The sequence below is a fragment of the Tursiops truncatus genome, chromosome 2, assembly GCF_011762595.2.
Source record: "Tursiops truncatus isolate mTurTru1 chromosome 2, mTurTru1.mat.Y, whole genome shotgun sequence".
NCBI classification, from domain to species: Eukaryota; Metazoa; Chordata; class Mammalia; order Artiodactyla; family Delphinidae; genus Tursiops; species Tursiops truncatus.
In genome coordinates, this window is record NC_047035.1 from 151,736,734 (window position 1) to 151,757,582 (window position 20,849).

Consider the following 20,849-nt stretch of genomic DNA (forward strand, 5'->3'; position numbering starts at 1 on the left):
GGACTGGACGTACAGTTCAGCCCCTCGTGGTCCAGGTCGGCTTTCTCTGGGCCTGGCTCTGACCGAGTTCTGTATCTTCTGTATCAATACGTGGCCCATCTCCAGAGCTCCCTTCATAGTTCATGTATGATTGGCGGAGCAGGTGCCGAGATGGGGCCACATAAAGGTCATGCGCTATCTCTGCAAGGTAGCATCCCTCAGTGTTAAGAGGGGCCCTCAAGAAACAAAGCCTGGATGGAAAGGAATACGCTGGTGATGAAACGTCGTGGGGGCTGTGTTTGGTGACGTGTCTGGTGTAGGGTGGTATTCAGTACTACACAACACGTACACCCATCCACTTCCGTCCAAGGTAGGGGTGTAGATAAAACTGACTCTTCAAGGGAATGGCTGGCTGCTACCGATTCCCCTTTCTGACTTGCCAAGGAGTACAGCTAATATACCATGGACAAGACACAGACCTGAGGCTCTTAATCCCAGTACCTTTCCTGGGGGTAACGGAAAAGGAAGAAAGGCCTAGAAATATACTCATTTTATGCCATTCTCTAAGTATCTGTGTTTGTGGATAAATTATCCTGCACCTAATTCGAAGACCAATTAAGGAAAGATGTCCCTAACCCAGATTAATTCTAGAATCAGAATCCATCTGCTACCAGAACACCGTGTCAATGACTTCCTCTGTCCTCAGAGAACCAGTATCCTTGTAAGGCAGCCGACTTCATTTTTTAGGGATGTGTAAGCGGTGACACGATTTTAAAAACACGGGCCAAACTATGCCTACCTGTGACTTTACCTGTTGGCCTGTTTACCACACGTGACCGCCTGGATATTTGCAAAGTGACACCAAGCTTTCTCTTGTCTTTCCTTGACCAAGTTGAGGACCTTTACTCCTCCACACAGCATGGTATTCAGACTCTGCAACATTCCGGCCCCTACCCTGCACGTATCTCGAATTTGTCCATTTTCTTCTTCAAAGATGGTTCTCAGAATGAAAGCGGTGTCTTCCGGGCACGTGATCTCACAGGTGCAGATGGCGGTGGCACCCTGAGCTTCTGGTCTAGTCCTCTTGCCTCTGAGCACCGTGGCTGCACTAGTTATTTTAGAAGCTCCCTCACAACGATGCTTAATATGGAACTCACTGTAAACTATAACCTCCAGGTGTCCTTCCCCGCCCCCCCCCCCCCCCCCCGCACAAACTACCATTATACCATTTTCCTGTCATCCTGTACCTGCGAAACGGATTTTTTAAAAAGATAATCCAGGAATGACACTTGACATGAGTTTCTTTAAACTTTTATCGACTTTAGTCAGTGGCATTTTATGAATTCTAGTCGGTTATATAACACCCAGCTTTCTCTTCCTTGATCTGCCGTGAATTTCTGAGCTTTGTGAAAACTCCTTTAAGTCTAGGATATGTGGTGGGCGGTGGCTACCACTGCCTTCCTTAATGAGCTAAGACGACTTGGGAGAGAAGAGCTATTGCTGTTGCCTTGTTCTGCACCTCCTCTAAGAGAAGATGCTCAGAATCTCCTTCTCAGAGATTCTGCTCCCAAAGGGCCTGGCAAGTAGCTCTGTCTCCTCCGCCCCTGTTGATTGAGCCACAGGTGGAGGCCTGACTCAGTGGATTCTTCTTGGGGAAAACTTGCTGAGGCTGCAACATGACGGCACTCGTCCGTCTCGGCTGGGTGTCTGATGCATAGGGCTGCTGTGGCGCGCCCTCCACCATGCCCTTGGAGGGACAGAAAACCAGCCTGTAAAAGAAGAGACTGAAGTGGCTCGGCCAGGAGTAGAGACAGAGGCCGCATGAACCCGAAGAACAGCCCAGCCAATGAGAGAGCAGCCACTTCGGTTCTGATGGGTTTGCATTCTCGGTTCTGCTTTGTCAGTGAGGCTTAGCTTCTGCTTAAGCAAAGGTTTCAGTGGTTGTATGATGCTTGTAATCGATACCCGTATCCTAAAGTCCCGTCACTATTTGTTTTATCTCCTTTGTTACACTCTAAGCTTCACGAGGGCGGAAAGTGTATTGCTTGGTACTTGCTGTGCTGTGATGCTCTGACGCGAGTGTAACACGTGTTGCTGTCATTCCATAACCATCTGAGTGAGTTCATCCCCAACCAGTGACCATCTCACCACCAGCGAGTATCAGCTACAACTAAGTCCCAAGTAATGGTTCCCTTTTGTTGCTTTCTCACCTTCTGTGAGTAAATTAGCCAGAGGACGTGAGCATGGGATGCAGTTCTGTTTTGGTGCAGAAATGCTGCTAGCAGGTGTTCCCCAGAGCTGACCTCTTGCATTGCTGACCTCTGTCGCTAATGCATCAACGATGGTTTCTGTCTGACCAGGTGCATGGATACCTCCAGGATACATGTATGTGTGTCTCACATTCAGATCAGTTTCGGTTCTGTTTCTCCCATCCTAATTCAAATGCTGTCGCACTTTCATTATTAGGACTGAAAACTTCCAATATGTCTAAGTCTTCTCCGTAGGCAGGCCTTCTGCCTTGTTCCTTCATTTTAATTAAATCCACTTTCATTGTGACTTATGGATTATATTCCAATAAGTCCAATTATAGGTCATGTTTAACTCCTTATGCTAAAACTGCAGGTTCATTTCCTAATCCACACTCTATGCGATAGTGATATCATTTTGAGTTTCTGCTATATGAAACATATTTGCATCATTCGCAGCCACGTATGTACGTTCCTAGAAATCTGGCTGAAGGATGGTTTTAGGGTCATCACTAGGGAGCCAGATATCCAGCTGCAGTACTGTACATAGCTCAGAAGGATAATGAACATAATATCTAATATTGGAATTTCTTTCACATGCATTTTATCATTTGATTCTCACAATAGCCCTTTGATCTGGAATCACTATTTTTATTCGTATTTATCTAATGGAAAACAAAGGCTCTTAAAATTATACAATCTATCCCAGCAAAGCCAGGCTTTACCCTCTTTTACATCCCCTTAAACCAAGCTCACCCGGTCTTTCGCATTGAACTGGTCTTGCTGAGATACCTAGAGTCTTCTGTGATTGCAAGGGTACATTTTAGTCACTTCTAAAAATGAACGTTCTCTAGGCCTCAAGCTAGGAAAGTTTCATGTTCAATTTTCAATCCACCCTCTAAAGTGGGCAGGGTGTCTACAGGGCTGGGAGAGAGGAGGTCATTGAAGCTTTGAGAGATCTAAGTCAGAAGGGGAAAGGTCTAGAAGGCCTGCCATGCAGAGCCAGACACCCTGAGGGGCAGGAAGGGGTGAAGGCAGAGGGAGACGAGCTGGAGAAGCCACAGGACCCAAAGGCCAGAGTGTTCACAGGTACCTCACAGGACACCAGGACCCAGAAGGGGCCTTCAGGGTCCAGGTCACCTGGCATGGCTCTTGGAAGCACCCGTCTGCCCAAAGGGCTGCACATCGGGGCATCAGGTACAACCGAGAATTCAGTGGAAGCCTTTCTTTCCATTGTGTTGTCAGCATAAGCAAAGCTTCTCCATTTGGAAGAGGCAAAGTGGGAGCCAGAAGAAACAGCTTCCAAATCCAAGTTTTGTTCCTAAGTAGCTCGGCCAAGCCATGTCTCCTCTCTGATCCTTTAATGACTCATCCATAAAATGGGTCCAGTGGTGCCTGCCTTGCTTATCCCACAGAACTTGCGAGCATCCAGTGAGGTCATCCACATGAAAGCATTTGTAAGTGGTTTCAAATACAGGGGTTGGGTCCAGTGTCATCGATCAAAGATCATCTTAAGGTCCCTTTCAGTTCTAAGAGTTCTAAGACTTGAGACTCTAGATTCTGCTGCTTCTACGTCTGCGTGTTTTCCGGCTCCTTGGTTTTACGTTTAACCTAAGCCAGGGCTGAGGCATCTTTTAAGATGCCACCGCTTTTACGATGCCACCAGTAATGGTAGATGATTGACGTTGCCACCTGCTTCTCTGCATCTCTTGGCCTCAATTCTTGCGACTGCCAACAACAGCCTTTCCAGAAAAGCTGGACACAATTTGTTTAATATTCCTCCACTCGACCTCCTTACTCCTATCTCTTTCTGTTGGCACACCCTCACCCATTTCTGATGATACCTTCATTATTCTTCCCTTTGGCAGTTACTTCTTTTTTTTTTAATAAACTTATTTATTTTATTTATTTATGTTTGGCTGCGTTGGGTCTTCATTGCTGCCTGTGAGTTTTTTCTAGCTGCGGTGAGCAGGGGCTATTCTTCGTTGTGGTGCACGGGCTTCTCATTGTGGGGCTTCTCTTGTTGCGGAGCATGGGCTCTAGGCATGTTGGCTTCAGTAGTTGTGGCTCGCGGGCTCTAGAGCGCAGGCTCAGTAGTTGTGGCACACAGGCTTAGTTGCTCCGTGGCATGTGGGATCTTCCCGGACCAGGGCTCGAACCCGTGTCCCCTGCACTGGCAGGCGGATTCTTAACCACGGTGCCACCAGGGAAGTCCCGACACTTACTTGTAATTAGAATCTCATTCACTTAGACTTTTTTAGAGTATGCTGTTTGTGTCTTTTCATGTACTTATATTTTACCTCCAAAAAAAACCCAAAGTAAAAATCCAGAAAGTGGCTTAATTATGGATCCAGAGGTTGGGACTTCTGTAGCTTTTGCATCCACCACAATGCTTAACCAAGGCTGTGTGTTTAGTGGCTGGTCCGTCTTCGTTACCAGTTGTAGTGGGTTTAGTGGGCCCCACCCCTAATAAAAAGATATTTATGTCCTAGTCCCTGGAATCTTGTGAGTGAGACCTTATTTGGAAAAAGGGTATTTGTAGATGTAATCAAGTTAAGGATCTTGAAATTAGATCATCTGGAATTATCTGGGTGATCCCTAAATCCAATGTCAAGTGGACTTGTAAGAGACCTACAGGGAAGACACAGGGAGAAAAGAAGGCCCTATGAAAACAGAGGCAGAGACTGGAGTGACCCCAAACCCAGGAACACCTGGGGCCACCAAAAACTGGAGGGGGCAAGGAAGGATCCTCCCCTAGAACCTGCAGAGGGAGCGTGGCCCTGCTGACACCTTGATTTTGGACCTCTGGACTCCAGAGCTCTGAGGGAATAAATTCCATTGGCTTAAGCCATCAGGTTTGTGCTAATTTCTTACGGCAACCCTTCAAAACTAATATGATGATCATGAGTGGTCAGAAAAAGGAAACTAATAGAATCCCCTTGTTAATTCAGTGGCCAATGAAAAGTTTAGGCCAGTAAAGTTACAATGGGCAGTTGAATAATTTCTTAAGGCCAATCTCGGTGTCAGTGTACCTGCTGGATGACCTCCCCCAGTTTTAATTATTCCATGTCTTTCAAGGATCTCCTACTGCCTTAGTCAGTACACTGCTAAATAAACCCAGGATTCTTTCTTTGTGGTGCATAAGAAGCCTTAGAAAATATTTCTCATGGATGTAGTAAGAGCTCTAAAATGGGTACAATTTCTGATATTAAAGACACTTATGGACCCTCATTGGTCTTTGTCCTGCGTGTCAATAATTTACAAGATGAAATAATAGAAACATCGTGATGTGGAGAAAGAGACTATACTGGGGCATGTGGGGTTTGGTTGCATGAGGTCCCTTTCAGCCCTAAGATCTCTCTTCTCTCCAGTCTTCCTAACTTTTCCTCCCTCTTTCCTATCCATCCATCCCACACAATCTACTGAGTGTCTCAGTATAGGTATATCTTAGGGATATTGCAGGCATTACAGATATACAGAGGAAAACAACCACGGAATGTGATCAGGGTTTTCAGTGTTCTGGTATTTCTCACTTTCCTGAAGATTAAAGAATGGTATAAAACAGATTTTTAATCTATCATTTTGGAGATAGCCCCTGCTCCCCCAAATACAAAAGTATATCCAAAGGATGCCAAAGAGACGGCTTAAGAAAAATGAGCTCCCAAACCTCCCCTACGTCTTTAGTTCTGGGCTCTAAATGGGGCAGCCCTCACTTGGCTGGACCCTCTGGAAACGGAGAGGTTTCCCTAAGTGAATTTTCAGCCTATTCTGTAAGCACCAAAGCCCAGTACTGGCCATCCCAGACGGAATGCTTCTGGACTGTATTATACACAGTTTGCCATCTTCAACAATCTGTGTGGAACATCACTTAGCCTGTACTGATGACTCCGGTCATTCCTGTGGGCATCTGCTGCAGAAAAGCACGTGATCCCACTGTCTCGGGGCCTTGAGGTTGTCCTGCATCTTCCCTTTATGTCGGTTCTCAGCTTCCCTTGTCACCAGTGGTCACTGTGTAGGCCTCCAGCTCCTCAGTCAGCATCCTGTCCAGCTCCTTCCTTCCTTTTTTATTTGTTTTCTTCAATATACCCCCCCACCCCGCCCAGTCTGTGGGAAACGAGACAACTAAGCCTTTGAAGATCTGTATGCTAAGTGTCAACTGTGCTTTGAGAGAAGTAAGGAGACTGAAGTACATTAGCTTTCATCCAAGAAGGATGTGAAATGATGGTGTCCAATAGATTCCGGACAGACATCCACTCAAGAAAGAGGGCACACATGGCATCCTGGGCATGCAGACAAGGTGTAGGCTTGTACGTTTTCGCAGGTGTGTTTGTTCAAGGAAGGCCTCCCCTTCTCCCTCACCCGAAAGGAGGACATTCAATGTGCAAATACAGGCAAGAAGGAGAGACACAAAAGACAGAAGAAAGAAAGCAACAACAAGAGGCCAAAGAGAAAGTAATGGAAGGAAATGAGACAAAAGGTAGGAGAGAGGGAGAACAAAATGAGATCAGAGCCTTATTGCTTTTTTTTTTTTTTTTTTTGTGGTATGCGGGCCTCTCACTGTTGTGGCCTCTCCCGTCGCGGAGCACAGGCTCAGCGGCCATGGCTCACGGGCCCAGCCGCTCCGCGGCGTGCGGGATCTTCCCGGACCGGGGCACGAACCCGTGTCCCCTGCATCGGCAGGTGGACTCTCAACCACTGCACCACCAGGGAAGCCCCCCTTATTGCTTTTGAGAGCGGAATTTCTTACTTGGTTGGTAAATCACCATCCGTGCTGTCACTCTGGGCAGGAAGCCCGGGTGTGGAACTTTCTGCCACAGAAGCACACTGACCACTTCATGTCCCTCAAGCACAGTGATGAAATCACCTGGACCAGGAAATCCAGTCATCCCAGTACTTGTTTCCAAAGAGTAAAATTTACCTGTAGACTATTCCTTTGGAATGAAGGAACTGCAGACCGAGGATGATTTCGGCAGCATAGAACCTGAGGGAAGGAAAATCAAGGCTCAACGTGAATGTTTACTAGGAAAAAAAGTTCCCCTTTCTATAGAGTGAGTGTGCAGCGCTCTGCTAAACGTGCGCACGGAAGTTTGTTTAATCACAACAAAAGGAAGATATCATCCATTCTACACATCCAGCCTCAGACCTGAGAGAATGAAATGGAGCCGGTATATTTAGCCCTACCCGCATCTAGGGCTTATTCTTATATTGTAAACTATAAGGTTCAAACTGTCATTTTTTTTTTTTTTTTGCTAATAGAACATTCAAAAACACTCAATGTAACAATAGGGAAATAATTTTCCCTTTTCTTTTAAAATCTACTTGGACCCTTCAGACCTGTCTGCAGGTCATTCCACATAGCCTGAGAGGAGGAGAAACGCACACAGGCAGACCTCAGGGATCTCACGGCTTCGGTTCCAGACCACCGCAGTACAGCGAGTCACACGAGTTTTTTTGGTTTCCCAGTGCATATAAAATTATGTTGATACTACAGTGTCGCCTATGAAGCACGCAATAGTATTATGTCTAAAAAAAGCGTACATATCTTAATTAAATACTTGTGAACTATACTTCAGTTAAAAAAATATGGCTAAAAGATGCTAACCGTCATCTGGCAACGCAGAGCTGCCACAAACCTTCCTTTATTAAAAAAACCAAGTATCTGCAAAGCACGATAAAGTGAAGTGTGATCAAACGAGATACGCCTGTATTAGACGCTGGGAGGTGATACCTTGCTCTCCACCTTCAAAGATGACAGACTCAAAGGAGGTGAGTTTACAGGAGGATTAAAGTTAGAGATAAGGGAGAACTTCCCGCAAGTGAGGTCTGCTCGATCTTGGAGAAGAACGCAGAAACCCCTTCCTGGGAGGCAGTGAGGACAGATAGATAGCATGTGTCTGCGATGGCTTTCGTGCCTTACACACCTGGAAGGGACCCCGAGAATCCTTTCTAGCAGAAAAATACCCGACGATTTCTGGGCTGCAGGAATCTCATAAAATTATCTCCGGGCACTTGGCCGACGGTTCCTGGAAGCAACGAGATCGGTGGCGCGCTACCCACTGGATTCGACAAAACAGCCGCTTCAGCCGGGGTTTCTGTAGGAGCTCGTGGAAAAGTCTCTCTCTCAACGCAGCTCGACCTGAACCCCCCCGAGTGTTCACCAGGGGTGAGTGAGATTACTGAGCGTACAGCAAGCAAGGCTAGTGTGCACCCCCCCTTTTCAGTGGAGCCAGGGGCACAGTTTTCTTGTGTTTGACCGTCTCAGTGGTTTGATGACTCAGGAAAGAGGGCCTGAGGGAGGAAGGGTGCGGGGCTTCTGTGGGACTCAGCTGCAGTCCCACCTAGTAAAGCCACCCTGCTCGATTTCGCCAGCGCCTGGAGTGGCCTGATGCCAAAGAAGGAGAACGTATTCTCGAGAGAGAGCAAATGTCTCTTCCTGTTTCCTGTTTCTCCTGCCCCCAGAGCTGGCTGACTGATGCCTTCATACTGAGCTTCCCTTGAGACGCCTCCGTGAAGCCCCACCCAGTGACCGCCTTGCCCCTCTGTGCTCCATTTGACTTCCATTCAAGGGGCAAATACTGCTTCTGGGTTCGGATGATTTAGAAGCCTGATGAAGTGGGGCGGCTCCTTAAGAAACTAAGCAGTTGATGTCGCGGCAGAGAAGTGAAATAAAAGCGACTTGAATTTAAGTTTCGCAAGCTGGGAAAACAGTTGCCTCATTGGATGTGTTCCTGGGGTCACCTCACCCTGGGGTTTAGGCCCGCTGAGTGAGAAACAGGAAAAGTGCCACGTGGGGAAAAGCACGGTGCGGGCACAGTGGACCCCAGTCCCTGACAAGACCAGTGGGAACCCCCCAACCCTACAAGGGCACTTACGTGGCTCTGCAAAGATCGAACTTGTGGCAGCTCTGGATGTGGTACATTAAGTCTCCTCCGTTGAGATACTCCATCACAAAAAAGAGGTTTTCCTGTGGAAAGACACAACCATCCCAACTGTGAGCTTCTTTAAAATAAGAAAACAAGGATTACTTTTTAAATGGATTTCATTATTTCAGAGGAACCGATTCTGTCTTGAAGTCCCTTATAAAAAGGCTGGCAAGACGATTTAGCGGATCTGTATAGCATTTCTGAACCCCAAGAAACCTGGGGAGTCCAGGAGGAGTATGTGGGATGTTTGCTAGGATGCCTGGATGCTAGCACGCAGCAGATGGGGCACAGCACGAGGGAGGGTCCACCCGGACTTGACCACCCGACGGTGGGATGGTCTTGGGCACTTCATGGATGCTGGCTGTATACCTACTGAAATTGACAGTGTGTAGGATGGTAAAAAGTACAAACCGGGGGCTCTGACTACAGGGGCAGGGCTTGAAAGCGTTCACTCGTTCAGCACTCAGTAAGTAGTTCTGAATGTATTCTTCGGGTATGGCCAGAGCGAGAGTGGGTGTGCTCACGCGTGCCTCATCCACCCAGGATGGAGACAGCCCTGCCTTCAGGGAGCTCACAGTCAAGTCTGGGCTTACTTCCCTCCAGTCCTGACCTCACCCGTTGCAAGTCACGGCTTATAAGCTGTGCTGCTCCTAACAGGACGCCATGCATGTTGTTAGAGCCGCTGCCCCTGGACGGCAGCTGTCAAAAGCAAGGCTGAGTGGTCTTCGGACCGTGGTCGAAGCATCAGAGGTGGCTGATTCCAGGGAGCCTGAGCTCCTCCATGGCGTGAGACAAGAGTTCCTCAGTGTATATTTATGACCCTGGGAGCACCCTGACTTTGAGAGTCCCCGTGAACCACAGATTAGTGATCTGCTCAGTTGGCGTGGAGACAGTTGGGACAGACGGGACTCAAGGCAACTCTTAGGATAATGGGCTTTGCCGTTACTCGGACCCGAGTTCAGGTTTCCTCTATTTGTGACCTTGAAGTTACTTAACCTCTCCTAAGCCTCATATTTTTCATCTGCAAAATGGAAGAAGTAATATTCCTACTTCATAGGGGCGTCGTGAGTGGTAAATGAGATGACCTATGTAGAAAGCTAGCCCAGCGTTGGCACTCAGCCTGCACTTCAGAACTGGTGGCTGTTGTCATAGTAAACAATTTAAAAGCCAGTCAAAAACACAGATCACAAGAACTAACCAAATGGAGAGAGATTCCACGTTCATAAATAGGAAGACAGTATTGCCAAGATGTCAGTGCTTCCGAACTTGACCTACAGATTCTCCACAATCCCAGTCAAAATCCCAGTGAGTTACCTGGTGGGTATCGACAAAACTGACTCTAAAGGTTACACGGAGGAGAGGCAGAAGATCCAGGATAGCCAACAACATGTTGAAGAAGAACCAAACTGGAGGACTGGCCTTACCCGACTTCAAGACTTAATAAAACTACAGTAATCAAGATGGTGGTATCGGTGAAAGACCAGACCAACAGATCAATGGAACAGAAAAACCTAGAAACAGACCCATGTAAATATAGTCAACTGATCGTTGACAAAGGAGAAAATGCAATACAATGGAGCAAAGACGGTCTCTTCAAGAAATTGTTCTGATCATCACTGTATATCATCGTATTTCCGTATTTCTTAATTTTCATTTGCACAACGTCAGAAAAACAAAACACCCAGCAGATACTTCTCAGAGAAAGGAACCGCACAGTCCTGTGGATCTTGAAAGAAGGAGGAAAACAGGGAGTTAGATCTCCTCCAACAAGTTAAATCTCCTCCAGCGCTATCTTTCTGTTCCAGTCAGAGCTGGGAGAAAATGCAAAGTAGGCAAAGCGAGGGGAATGTGGGCTTGTGACACGTGTTATTCCAGCAAAGACCCTCTTCTTAATGCCGGTGATACGTTAACTGATGCAAATGATTCTTCTGGGTGGAGTGAGAGTTGAAGTTGTGATGCTGGTGGGGGGTGGGTAGGGTGGGGATGGGATGGTCCCAAACTGCCCTGGACTTAGGATTTGTCAACAGCTCCTGGCACAGCATCTGCAGAGAGGAAATTCTCATCTCTGTGTGTCTCTAACTAGCTGTGTGATCAGGTAAATCATACCATCCCTGGGCCTCAGTCTCAACCTCTGAAAAATGAGAAGTATTGGTGAGACCGAATTCCTCTTTTCTAGCCTAAAGATGCCCTGATTTTCACCTTAATTTCTCTTCCTTTTTCTTGGAGGAAAATATGAAATCCACAAACTTCGGTTATTGAGCACATGACAAGACCTGTGTAGTGCTTCCCAGATGATAAAACACATGTTGGTAAGAAGGTGTTATGCTGTAAAATTCTTAAGAGAAATCTTTGTTCAGAAGCTGTGTATTGGAAGTAAACTGAAAGGTATAGAGATGAGCCTTCTCTCTGAATCTTCTTCCACGGAGGTCAGTATTATGGCTGGGTTCATTATGACCTATCATGATGCCCCAATGAAGTTCACGAAATAGAGGTCAGAGGGCTTCCTCCCGTCTCATTCGTCTCCTGATTATGCTAATAGAGTTTGGCTAGTTGGGGGCAAATACCTCTGTGTGTCACGGTCCTGAGTTCTTTAATGTCTAAATTAATCCCGCCATGCACCGAGGGCTGAAAAGCAGAATGGGTTAGGACCTAATGGGTTAGCGCTGTTGTGTAGACCAGAGTGTCAGGTGAATCACTTTTTGATTGGTCTTTGTATTGTTTCTGAATCGTGTGTTTCTTGCTCTAAGAAAGATCTTGAGCGCCCCTGCTCAGAGAGGAGTATGTATTATTTCTGATTTCGGAAAAGAGTCCAAACAAAGGATTAAAACTCAATAACCTCCAGGATTTACCCTCCCAGTCCAAGCACTTGGTGAGTTTTTCACTCGGCCTACTTGGGCGGCAAAATCATAGCATTTTGTCAGGTAGCTCCGTGAAAAGTGAGTTTTAAAAGAGGAAGGTTGCCTTACTCAGGGTGTTCCCTCCTGCAGGGAAACGGCTAAGGTTCTTCTGAATGAAACAATAAGACACTGAGCTTATTTCCATCCTGTCCATGCAGTCAGTTTTACTTGGGGTTTGACAGTACAATGATGACAGCCACTGGAAGAAGTGATTCACTGAATAGTGCTGAAGAACCTCTCGCTAACAAGCAGGGATTTGCTACATCATTCAACAACACTGATTTATCTCTCAGCTCTCCGGTTTGCAAATATACCTATGGCATACATACCGTTCTGTATGGCAGATTCATAAAAACAAGAGAGTCAGAGTTAGTTATTGCTTTGCTGTGATTTTCTGGTAACCGAAGGATATAATCAATGCTGACATTCTGGAGATAGGTGGGTATTCAAAGCTCTGTGGCTCTTTTTTTTTTTTTGCCTTTAAAAAAGGTATTTATTCTTGCAAAGTCATTTAAATATATATACTGAGTACTTTCAAAAATTGAAAATAGCAAAGGATTCTGTGTGTTTGTGTACAAAGTACTGTATTTCCCAAAGTGTCTACAAATATCTTGCATCACTTGGCTGATAGAACGGTATATTTTATTCTCCTATGTACTTACAAAAATATGACAGACCACTTTAGGGGGCCTCTAACATCTAAATTGCTTTGTATTCATCTTCTTTGTAAAATCTCTATATCAAATTTAGCCATGAAAGCGATTTATACTGGTAAAAAGGAGGAAGCAGGTAAAAGCTATATACAGAAATACAAATACTTAGTTTGCCCATCTAAGAGCTGGAAAAAAAAAATCATCTTTCAGATGACAGACATGTACTAATCTCAGTGGTTTTCAAGGCCAAATTATGGTCTAAATTCAACCAAGATACTGCCTTTGAATCTCTACCTTTGTGGATCCCACCCTTGTTACTGACACTACCGATGTCCTGAGTCTGCACTAGTGTCAGACTGGAGGTGAGTCTCCTTCAGATTGACGACTACCTCCAAGGAGGTTTACATCTTTACTTCTACTTATTGTTCCCCGCCAAAGGTTTAGTTTGGAATTGCAAGTTGTGAGAGCTGCATTCTTGACGTCCACAGCTCTGTGGTGGGGATGCATTACAGGGGCTTCCTGTGTAGAGGAAGAGCACAGAGCTGGGGTCCAGGCTGCCCAAGCCAGGAGCTTACAGAACCAGCCAGGGCCCCACGTGGGGACGGAGCCTGCACCCGGATGGCACACCTGCAGGGCACCTGGACACGGGCTCACCCAGACCGCCTGCGGCAGTGTGGTCATTGACAGTCAATGTCTTAGGTATGCTTGTCATTTAGAAGGCTGGAGCCATTCCAAATGTGGAGTACTTGATCTATTCCTTCCTTGTTTAGTGAGCTATAAGCTAAAACACCCTAGAAAACAGGTTTATTTCCTTTTTCATAAAGAATAAGCCATCAGACTTGAGGACACGGGGAGGGGGAAGGGTAAGCTGGGACGAAGTGAGAGAGTGGCATGGACATGTATTTACTACCAAATGTAGAATAGATAGCTAGTGGGAAGCAGCCACATAGCGCAGGGAGATCAGCTCGGTGCTTTGTGACCACCTAGAGGGGTGGGATAGGGAGGGTGGGAGGGAGACGCAAGAGGGAGGAGATATGGGGATATATGTATGCATATAGCTGGTTCACTTTGTTATACAGCAGAAACTAAAAGCCATCAAAAAACAAAAAAACGAACAGATAATCACACGTATACTTTTGATATCTAAGCGTTGCATGTGTATGTGTGTGAAGGAAGGAGGGAGGAAAGGCTCTCTGCAGACCAGCAAACTCATTCATTACAGCCTGTTTATATTTCTACTGTAAGTCTAATTAGTAAAACTCACTGCCTTGGATAGATTCATTAGTACCTGTCAGAAATAACGTGCCTGAGTTTCTAGAGGTTTGTACCTGCACGGGGAACTTGGGCTCAGTTGGTATTTTCTGGTTTAACCGTCCCATGGGGTCATCTTGCATTAACTAGCAAATTATTTTCTTCCATAACGGAAGTACAAACAATGATCCATTTCACGAATTTTAAAATTGTTTTCCCTGATACGATTGGGTCTCTACTAAGAGGCAATAGAGCTGTTAGGCTGATGGACTTTGCTACCAAACTGCCCAAGGGTGAATCCTGGCTCCCTTGCCTGACACCTGTGGTGCCTTTGGCCCCTGTAGGGGCCACCCCGATTTCCTTGTCTGTAAAATGGGGATAATAATAGTCTCTACTTCAGAAGGTTGCTATGAAGATTAAATGAGCTAAAATACACAACGTGCCTAGAACATGGACTGGCACATAGTAAATGCTTTATAAACATCATCTGTTATTATATTTATGACCACAGTTATTGTATACAATATACACACAATGCATGTTGAGAAATATATATTCCCAAACACAGAGGGGTCCCTGGAACAGACTAGGTTTTAACATAAAAGGCAAGTTTTAAGGAATACGGTTTTGATGTGAAAATGACCCTACTCTGCTGAAGATTTTAAAGTTACTAAATTATCACTATGACAAAGAGAAAAAATATACACAAGAAAGATGAAATACTCAAAAATCCTACCTGTGGGTGCCTTGAATGATATAACTAGAAACGACCCTTTTCTTCTTATAATGCTTTGTGTATTTTCCAATTTTTAAAGTATGTTTTGGTGTAATTACTTTTATAATTAGGGAAAATGTTAAAGAATTTTCCTTAAGAATTTATACGTGAGTGAGTTTTCTATCACTGGATGTTTGTATGGTGTAGATTCTCAACATGTGCCATGGGGGTTTGCTATCTGGCATGGAAATGTCGATTCAGTGTCTGATGTAAAGTAAGATGCTATCTTTTTTAGTTCACCGAAATTGAAACTGGCAGGCTTAAGTATTATGAAGCAAGCATGACCAGGTACAGGGGAGTAGGGTCATGTGATAAAATACTTTCAAAATCACTTTTAATCACCAGAATACAAATAGAATAATTCTTCTTAAAAAGAATAACAAAAATCTAAAAACGGAAGCATCCTTAAAGTAAAATTTTACATTTACAATATGAAAGATGATTAATACAAGATTAAAGTGATAGATTTAACAAAATCAGTGGTGTGATTCTCACAGGGCTGTGTTTGCATATATGAATGTCCTAAAGAAATTAAAAGCCCTAGGGCTGTCAAAATATATCAGTATTTAAAACATGAGATCATTCTTTAGGAGGACATTTTGTCAATGGATATTCTAGTAAAGGGGAAATGTAAAGAGGGCTCAGTTATTCTAATATGATGTAGCTTCTACCCTGATTTCTCCTTAGTATATGATTACATTTGCTTTTAATGAGAGAATGAAAATAAAGAACATGGAAAATTATTTAGTAACGATGACTGTTCAGTATAGCTAGTCAAGTACTGAACCACTAAGGGAACCGTTGCCAAGTGTGCATACATTACTGGATAAGTGAGAACTTTGTAGCATTAAAGATGCTATCATTTTATCAAACCTGTAACAATTAATTTTGAAAATACATGGAGAACATAGTAAATATCATGCACATGAGGTCAGGAATATCGAGTCCCTCTCCAGAAAAAATAAGAAACGGAGAAAAAGAATAATTATAGTCATTTTTTCAGGTTTTTCCCCCAAGGCTAGTAAATTAATACATTTTATGCGAGAAGATTTGCATGTCTGAGGAAATAAAATTAGAATACCAGTATTTATTAAAAATATCCAAGTATACCAGTATCCTTTTCGGAGTACCATATGTTAAGCATATGTAATAAATGCTGTAACATCCAAGATGCCAGTTATTGATATAACAGTATGGAAACCGGAGAGTACATGTCAACTCAGCTTCGGGGTATATCCTATTTTAGCCAGTGGAAAGTGCGGGAAGGTGTGCCCTGAAGAATGAAGGGGAGCTGGTCCAGATCTAAAATTAAAGGAAATAATCCACGTCAAGTATTTAGCCCTGCGCCTGACATAGAGTAAGAACTCCATACATAGTAACCTTTATTATGTGTATTATTATTTTGTTAGAACAAGTTAAATACGTTCTATATTCCAATATGTTCTCTCTCTATATATATCTTGAGAAATATACCTTCATAATGACCAAAAAGGCATGTGATGAATTTAGAATTCTTCCAAATCTTGTACTAGTGAAGTCGCTGAATGGGGAAAGCATCCTACCCCCTCCAGCCCCTGGCCTCCACAACAGGGAAATGCACACGTTTTGGGCTATTGGGGCATGGAATTCTGGGGTCCTAGAGATGGAATGAGGGATGAGGGGCCATGGTCCCTTGCTCCATGGGGGAGATGCTTGGTTCTAAGGACATGCAGTAGATAACTGTCCAATTAAATGAGTTGGATTTGGTGTCTAGGTACCTTGAAATCTCAACTTTACTAAGTTTTGGATTGACAGTATGATCTAGAAAAGAGACTAGATTGTGATCAGCTAGGCTGATCATGACTGGATCTCAGTTTCCTTAGCTGCAGAATGAGAGTATCTGATGTGATAACCTCTACAACCCCTTCCTGCTCTTAAAAATTTCATATAGTCTGTCATTACAATAGAAAAAAAACAAAGAGTGTAACAAATCAGATTAGTAGCTATAAGCAACTAAGATGTCTCTCAATAGGTGAGGGATAAATTATAGTACATCCAGACAATGGAATACTATTCAGTAATAAAAAAACGAACTATTAAGCCATGAAAAGACATGGAGGAATCCCAAATGCATGTCGCTTAGTGAAAGAAGCCAATGAGAAGGCTATATATACTGTGTGATTTTTAACTATATGACATGGAAAAGGCCAAGCTATGGAGACAGAAAAAAACCAGTGGTTGCCACGGGCGGGGGGTAGGGGGTGGGAGGGATGAACAGGTAGAGCACAGAGGATTTTTAGGACAATGAAACTGTTCTGTATGATGCTGTAATGGTGGATGCATGTCAGACATTTGTCAAAACCCATAGCATGTTCAATACAAAACCCCTAATGTAAACTATGGATTTTAGGTAATAATAATATATAAATATGACGCATCAGTTATAACAAACACACTAGACTAAAGCAAGATGTTAATGGGGATTCCCTGGTGGTCCAGTGGTTAGGACTCCGTGCTCTCACTGCCGAGGGCCAGGGTTCAATCCCTGGTCTGGGAACTAGGCTCCCACAAGCTGCACTGTGCGGCCAAAAATAAAGTGTTTAAAATAGGGGAATGTGCGAGGTGTGGAGAGAGGAAGGCGATGCATGAGAAGTCTCTGTTCTTTCCAGTTTTTCTGTGAACCTAAATCTGCTCTAAAAAATAGTCTATTAAAAAAAAACAAAACCCAAAAAAACGCTAGTAGCTATAGACCAGCTAATGCATTAAAATACAACAAATGTACCAGTAAAAAACCTTCTTTAGAATCTTCCTCATGTGGAGTTCATAAAAAATTAATAAGATAATGGCTGAAGAAGATGGAGACTATTAAGTTCTACTAAATTCTAATGTTTATTCATCCTATCAAGGTAGAAATGACACAAAGAAGGTAGCACTGCAGTTTCTATCTAAAATCTGAAAAATCTGACTTCTAAAAACATCTTTATTTTGGTCGATAGTGTCCACTTAAAATATTTGTAACTGCTCTTCTAGAAATATTTTTTTTCATAGTTTCTTGGAGAATTTGCTTATTTCTTTTAACCTATTAAACACGTAGGATTTAAGAGCTCATTCACATTCTGGATAAATACAAATCATTATAAAATGGTGGTAGAAGTTACACAGTAAGTTTTATTTCAACTTGTGTTGAAGGTTGTTTTCACTTTGCCAGTTTTCTGTCCCTGGGAAATTTTCATCACGTACTTTGTCTCCAAACTCTGGCTCTTAGATGGTCCCTCGCAATTTGTGCTTCTGTGTGTTACGCAGCCTTTACTGGAGCCCCTACTGCTGACGTGTCAAGCCCTTGCTTCTGTCTCCATGGTCCCGTTCCTGTCCCTCTCATTTCCAGCCTGGAGACACTTCCTACTTTATTTATTGTGGTGATCACCACCATGGTGAGCCCACCCGGATTTCCTCCTCTTCTTAGTCTCTCTCCCCCGCCTCTCCCTCACACGTCCTCTCTCAGAAGTGACCCCTCTCCTTGTGTTTGCCGCATCCTAACCCCTTCCTCTTCCAGAATCTTCCACCACAAATTCCTCCCTTTCTGGAGCATTCTCTATTACTCATAACCCTTGAACCCTGTGATCATAACAAACCTCCACCTTCGGAAACACACTTTCTGAAAGACTGCCGTGTAACCGCCAAGTTCACCCGCCCGCCAGCTACCCCCCTGTCACCTGACATATGTCCTCAGCCTCCCAGTGGGATGCTTCCTTCTGTTCCCCCTAAATGACAGTCAACAGGTGGGCTCCTCACCAGCCTGACCCCATGGGCCCCTCTTTCCTGACATCCTTCTCTCTCCTGGCTTCCGGTGACCCTACTCCCCTGGTCCCCCCCTCACCTCCCTGAGGGATCTGCGCTGTCACTTTCCCTCTTCTGCCCCCACCCTCCTTACGAGGGGGCTGTGCTTTGGTTTGGTCCTTGAACCACTTCTGTGGGTTTATCCCAACTCTCACATATTCCCACAGTGTCAACGACTGCCTGTTTGCAGAGTCCTACATTTTTCCTTTCCTTGAGGTGTGTGCCGTGTCCCCGCCAACGCACGTGGTCTTTGGTTGGATAGGGGGAGGCACCTCCAGGTGCCCTGTTGTAAGAACGCTGGGAATGACACGTATTAGGCTGCCATTCGCTATTGATCGTGTATTTTCTCTAAGACTGTCAGCTGAGAAAAGGACACATAAGTGACCTGAGTTTTAATGTGGAGAGAAGAGAGGTGGATAAGAATGATTTTGAGGTCAAGGTAGAGAGAGAGTCCACAGGCTGCTAGGGGCACAAGATCAAGGGGCCTTGGGTCGAGGGGGAGATAATGGACTTGAAGGGCACAGAGGGGTGGAAGAGTGGACACCAAGGGTGGACGTCCTCTCCTCTCGGCCAGCCTTTCTGGAACCTGAGGATGCTGGCAGACGTGCCCCAGTCAGCCAATGTAATTTACCAGAAGACCACTACCCCAAGAACATTGTCTAGAATGCTGTGGGATCATTTTTTTAAAAAGAGAGAAAACATGCTTCTTGATATCAAGGGAAAATACTATTTAAATGGAGAAACCAAATAAATGCATCTGAAAGCGGTCACAGGAAGGGGCAAACCACAGGAATGAAACCACCTTTCTAGGTCTTGTCAGCTGAGAAGCCTAAGGAGGTGAAAGATAACGGTCACTAAGTAGGATCTGGTGAATCTGAAAGACATTTAGGGGGGAGATCCTCTTTGACCCTTCAAAGGAGGGCGAGAGTAGCTTCGCAGACAAGAGAGGTTCCTTTCCAGGACACCCTTGAAGGAGATGCAAAATGTCCGTGTTTCGAGGGAAGCTGGTGTTCTGCGGCTTTGGAAGAACAGCTGATGGGGGAACAGACGAACAGGGTGGGCACACGAGCCTTGAAGAAACAGATCACATAAAAGTGAGAAAATATCTGTGAGCTTAAAAGCAGGTGTGCAGAAAGGGCACGGCATCTCAGACGCAGCAGGTAACACGTGTAGTCACAGGATTCCTGCATACGTGTTCACTGATTGCCTATTATCACCAGGGTCTTGTGAGGGGTGTGTGTGTAAGGCAAGCTTTTTGAATTTACCACGCGTCTACTGTAAATTGACTCTTTTTGGTACATTTACTGTGAATCTGACATCTGCTGAATCATACTTTAGTTGCACAGAAAGGACATCTGAAGCACATCAAAGTGATGTGCTATTTGTGAAATAACAATTTTCAAGCAATCTTCGTATCAGAAAACTGCCAGGGTCCTGTAAAGAGAAGAGACACTTCTCCGTTACTTACAAATGGGGACACACAAAAAGTTAATTCTTGTCTTAGTTCATGGATAAGTGGTTTTGAGGATGTGGGTTTTCTTTTCCTCGTTAAAATTGATAGCTGCTAGCGCTCCTAACTCAGCTGGAGGGTTTGTGGATTAAAGTGTTTTTTGAACGCTTCAGGCGAGGTAGTTTCTGAATGCTTGACCTGAAAAACCTTCTGGCGATCTCAGATGGATTTTACCTTCAAACTATGGGAATTCCAGAATGACACACTTTAAAAAAAACTGCCAAGCTGAAGTCATTTTTCTTCTATTTCAAAGAATAATGACTTGCAGTTCATATGGTACTTTCTCCATGAAGGATTCAAACTTCTCCGCAAATGCTATTTTCTTTTTTAAACGTTATCCCTTTGGAGGCTAAAAGGGGATGACCAAGGTTCCAAAGAAAGGTTCGGTGACTTGTTGAAAGTCACGTGAAGCGTCAGGCGTCAACTCCTGCTCTGAAATCATGAGCAGAGGAGTGACCATGGTGAGGCCACCCTGGAAGTTAAGCCTCATGTGTTCTATAAAGGGAAAGTGAAACTCAGTTTTCTTTTTCATGAAAGAGACGTTGCACAGTAATGCTGACAAAGAAGGGTCACCTGGTTCAGATAGGGCGTGTGGAAGTCGAGGGCAGTGGTGTAAATGCACGAATTAACACTAGCATCCTCACTCCTAACGTTTGGGAGCCTGCAAAGCCTTTGGGCCTTCGCTCACATTCAGCCTGGGGGGAGAGGCCCGGAGATGTGCTCATATGATCTAAAACGTCTTGTAGGTGTGAAATTGTAAGGCTACTGAAACTACCTGAACACAGATGGGCCTTTCAGG

General features: G+C 44.6%; 1 protein-coding gene across 4 annotated transcripts in view; it reads right to left on the reverse strand.

Moving 5' to 3' along the window:
* Window positions 1-20,849, reverse strand: part of PRKCQ (protein kinase C theta) — a 148,625-nt gene that overhangs the window by 24,956 nt on the left and 102,820 nt on the right. For all 4 annotated transcript variants that reach the window (XM_019933224.3, XM_033852335.2, XM_033852336.2 and 1 more), the window contains 2 exons: window positions 9,098-9,189; window positions 7,144-7,206 (listed from right to left, as the gene is read on the reverse strand). In XM_019933224.3, the coding sequence (XP_019788783.1) occupies window positions 7,144-7,206; window positions 9,098-9,189 (155 nt within the window). The remainder of the gene's footprint in view (window positions 1-7,143; window positions 7,207-9,097; window positions 9,190-20,849) is intronic.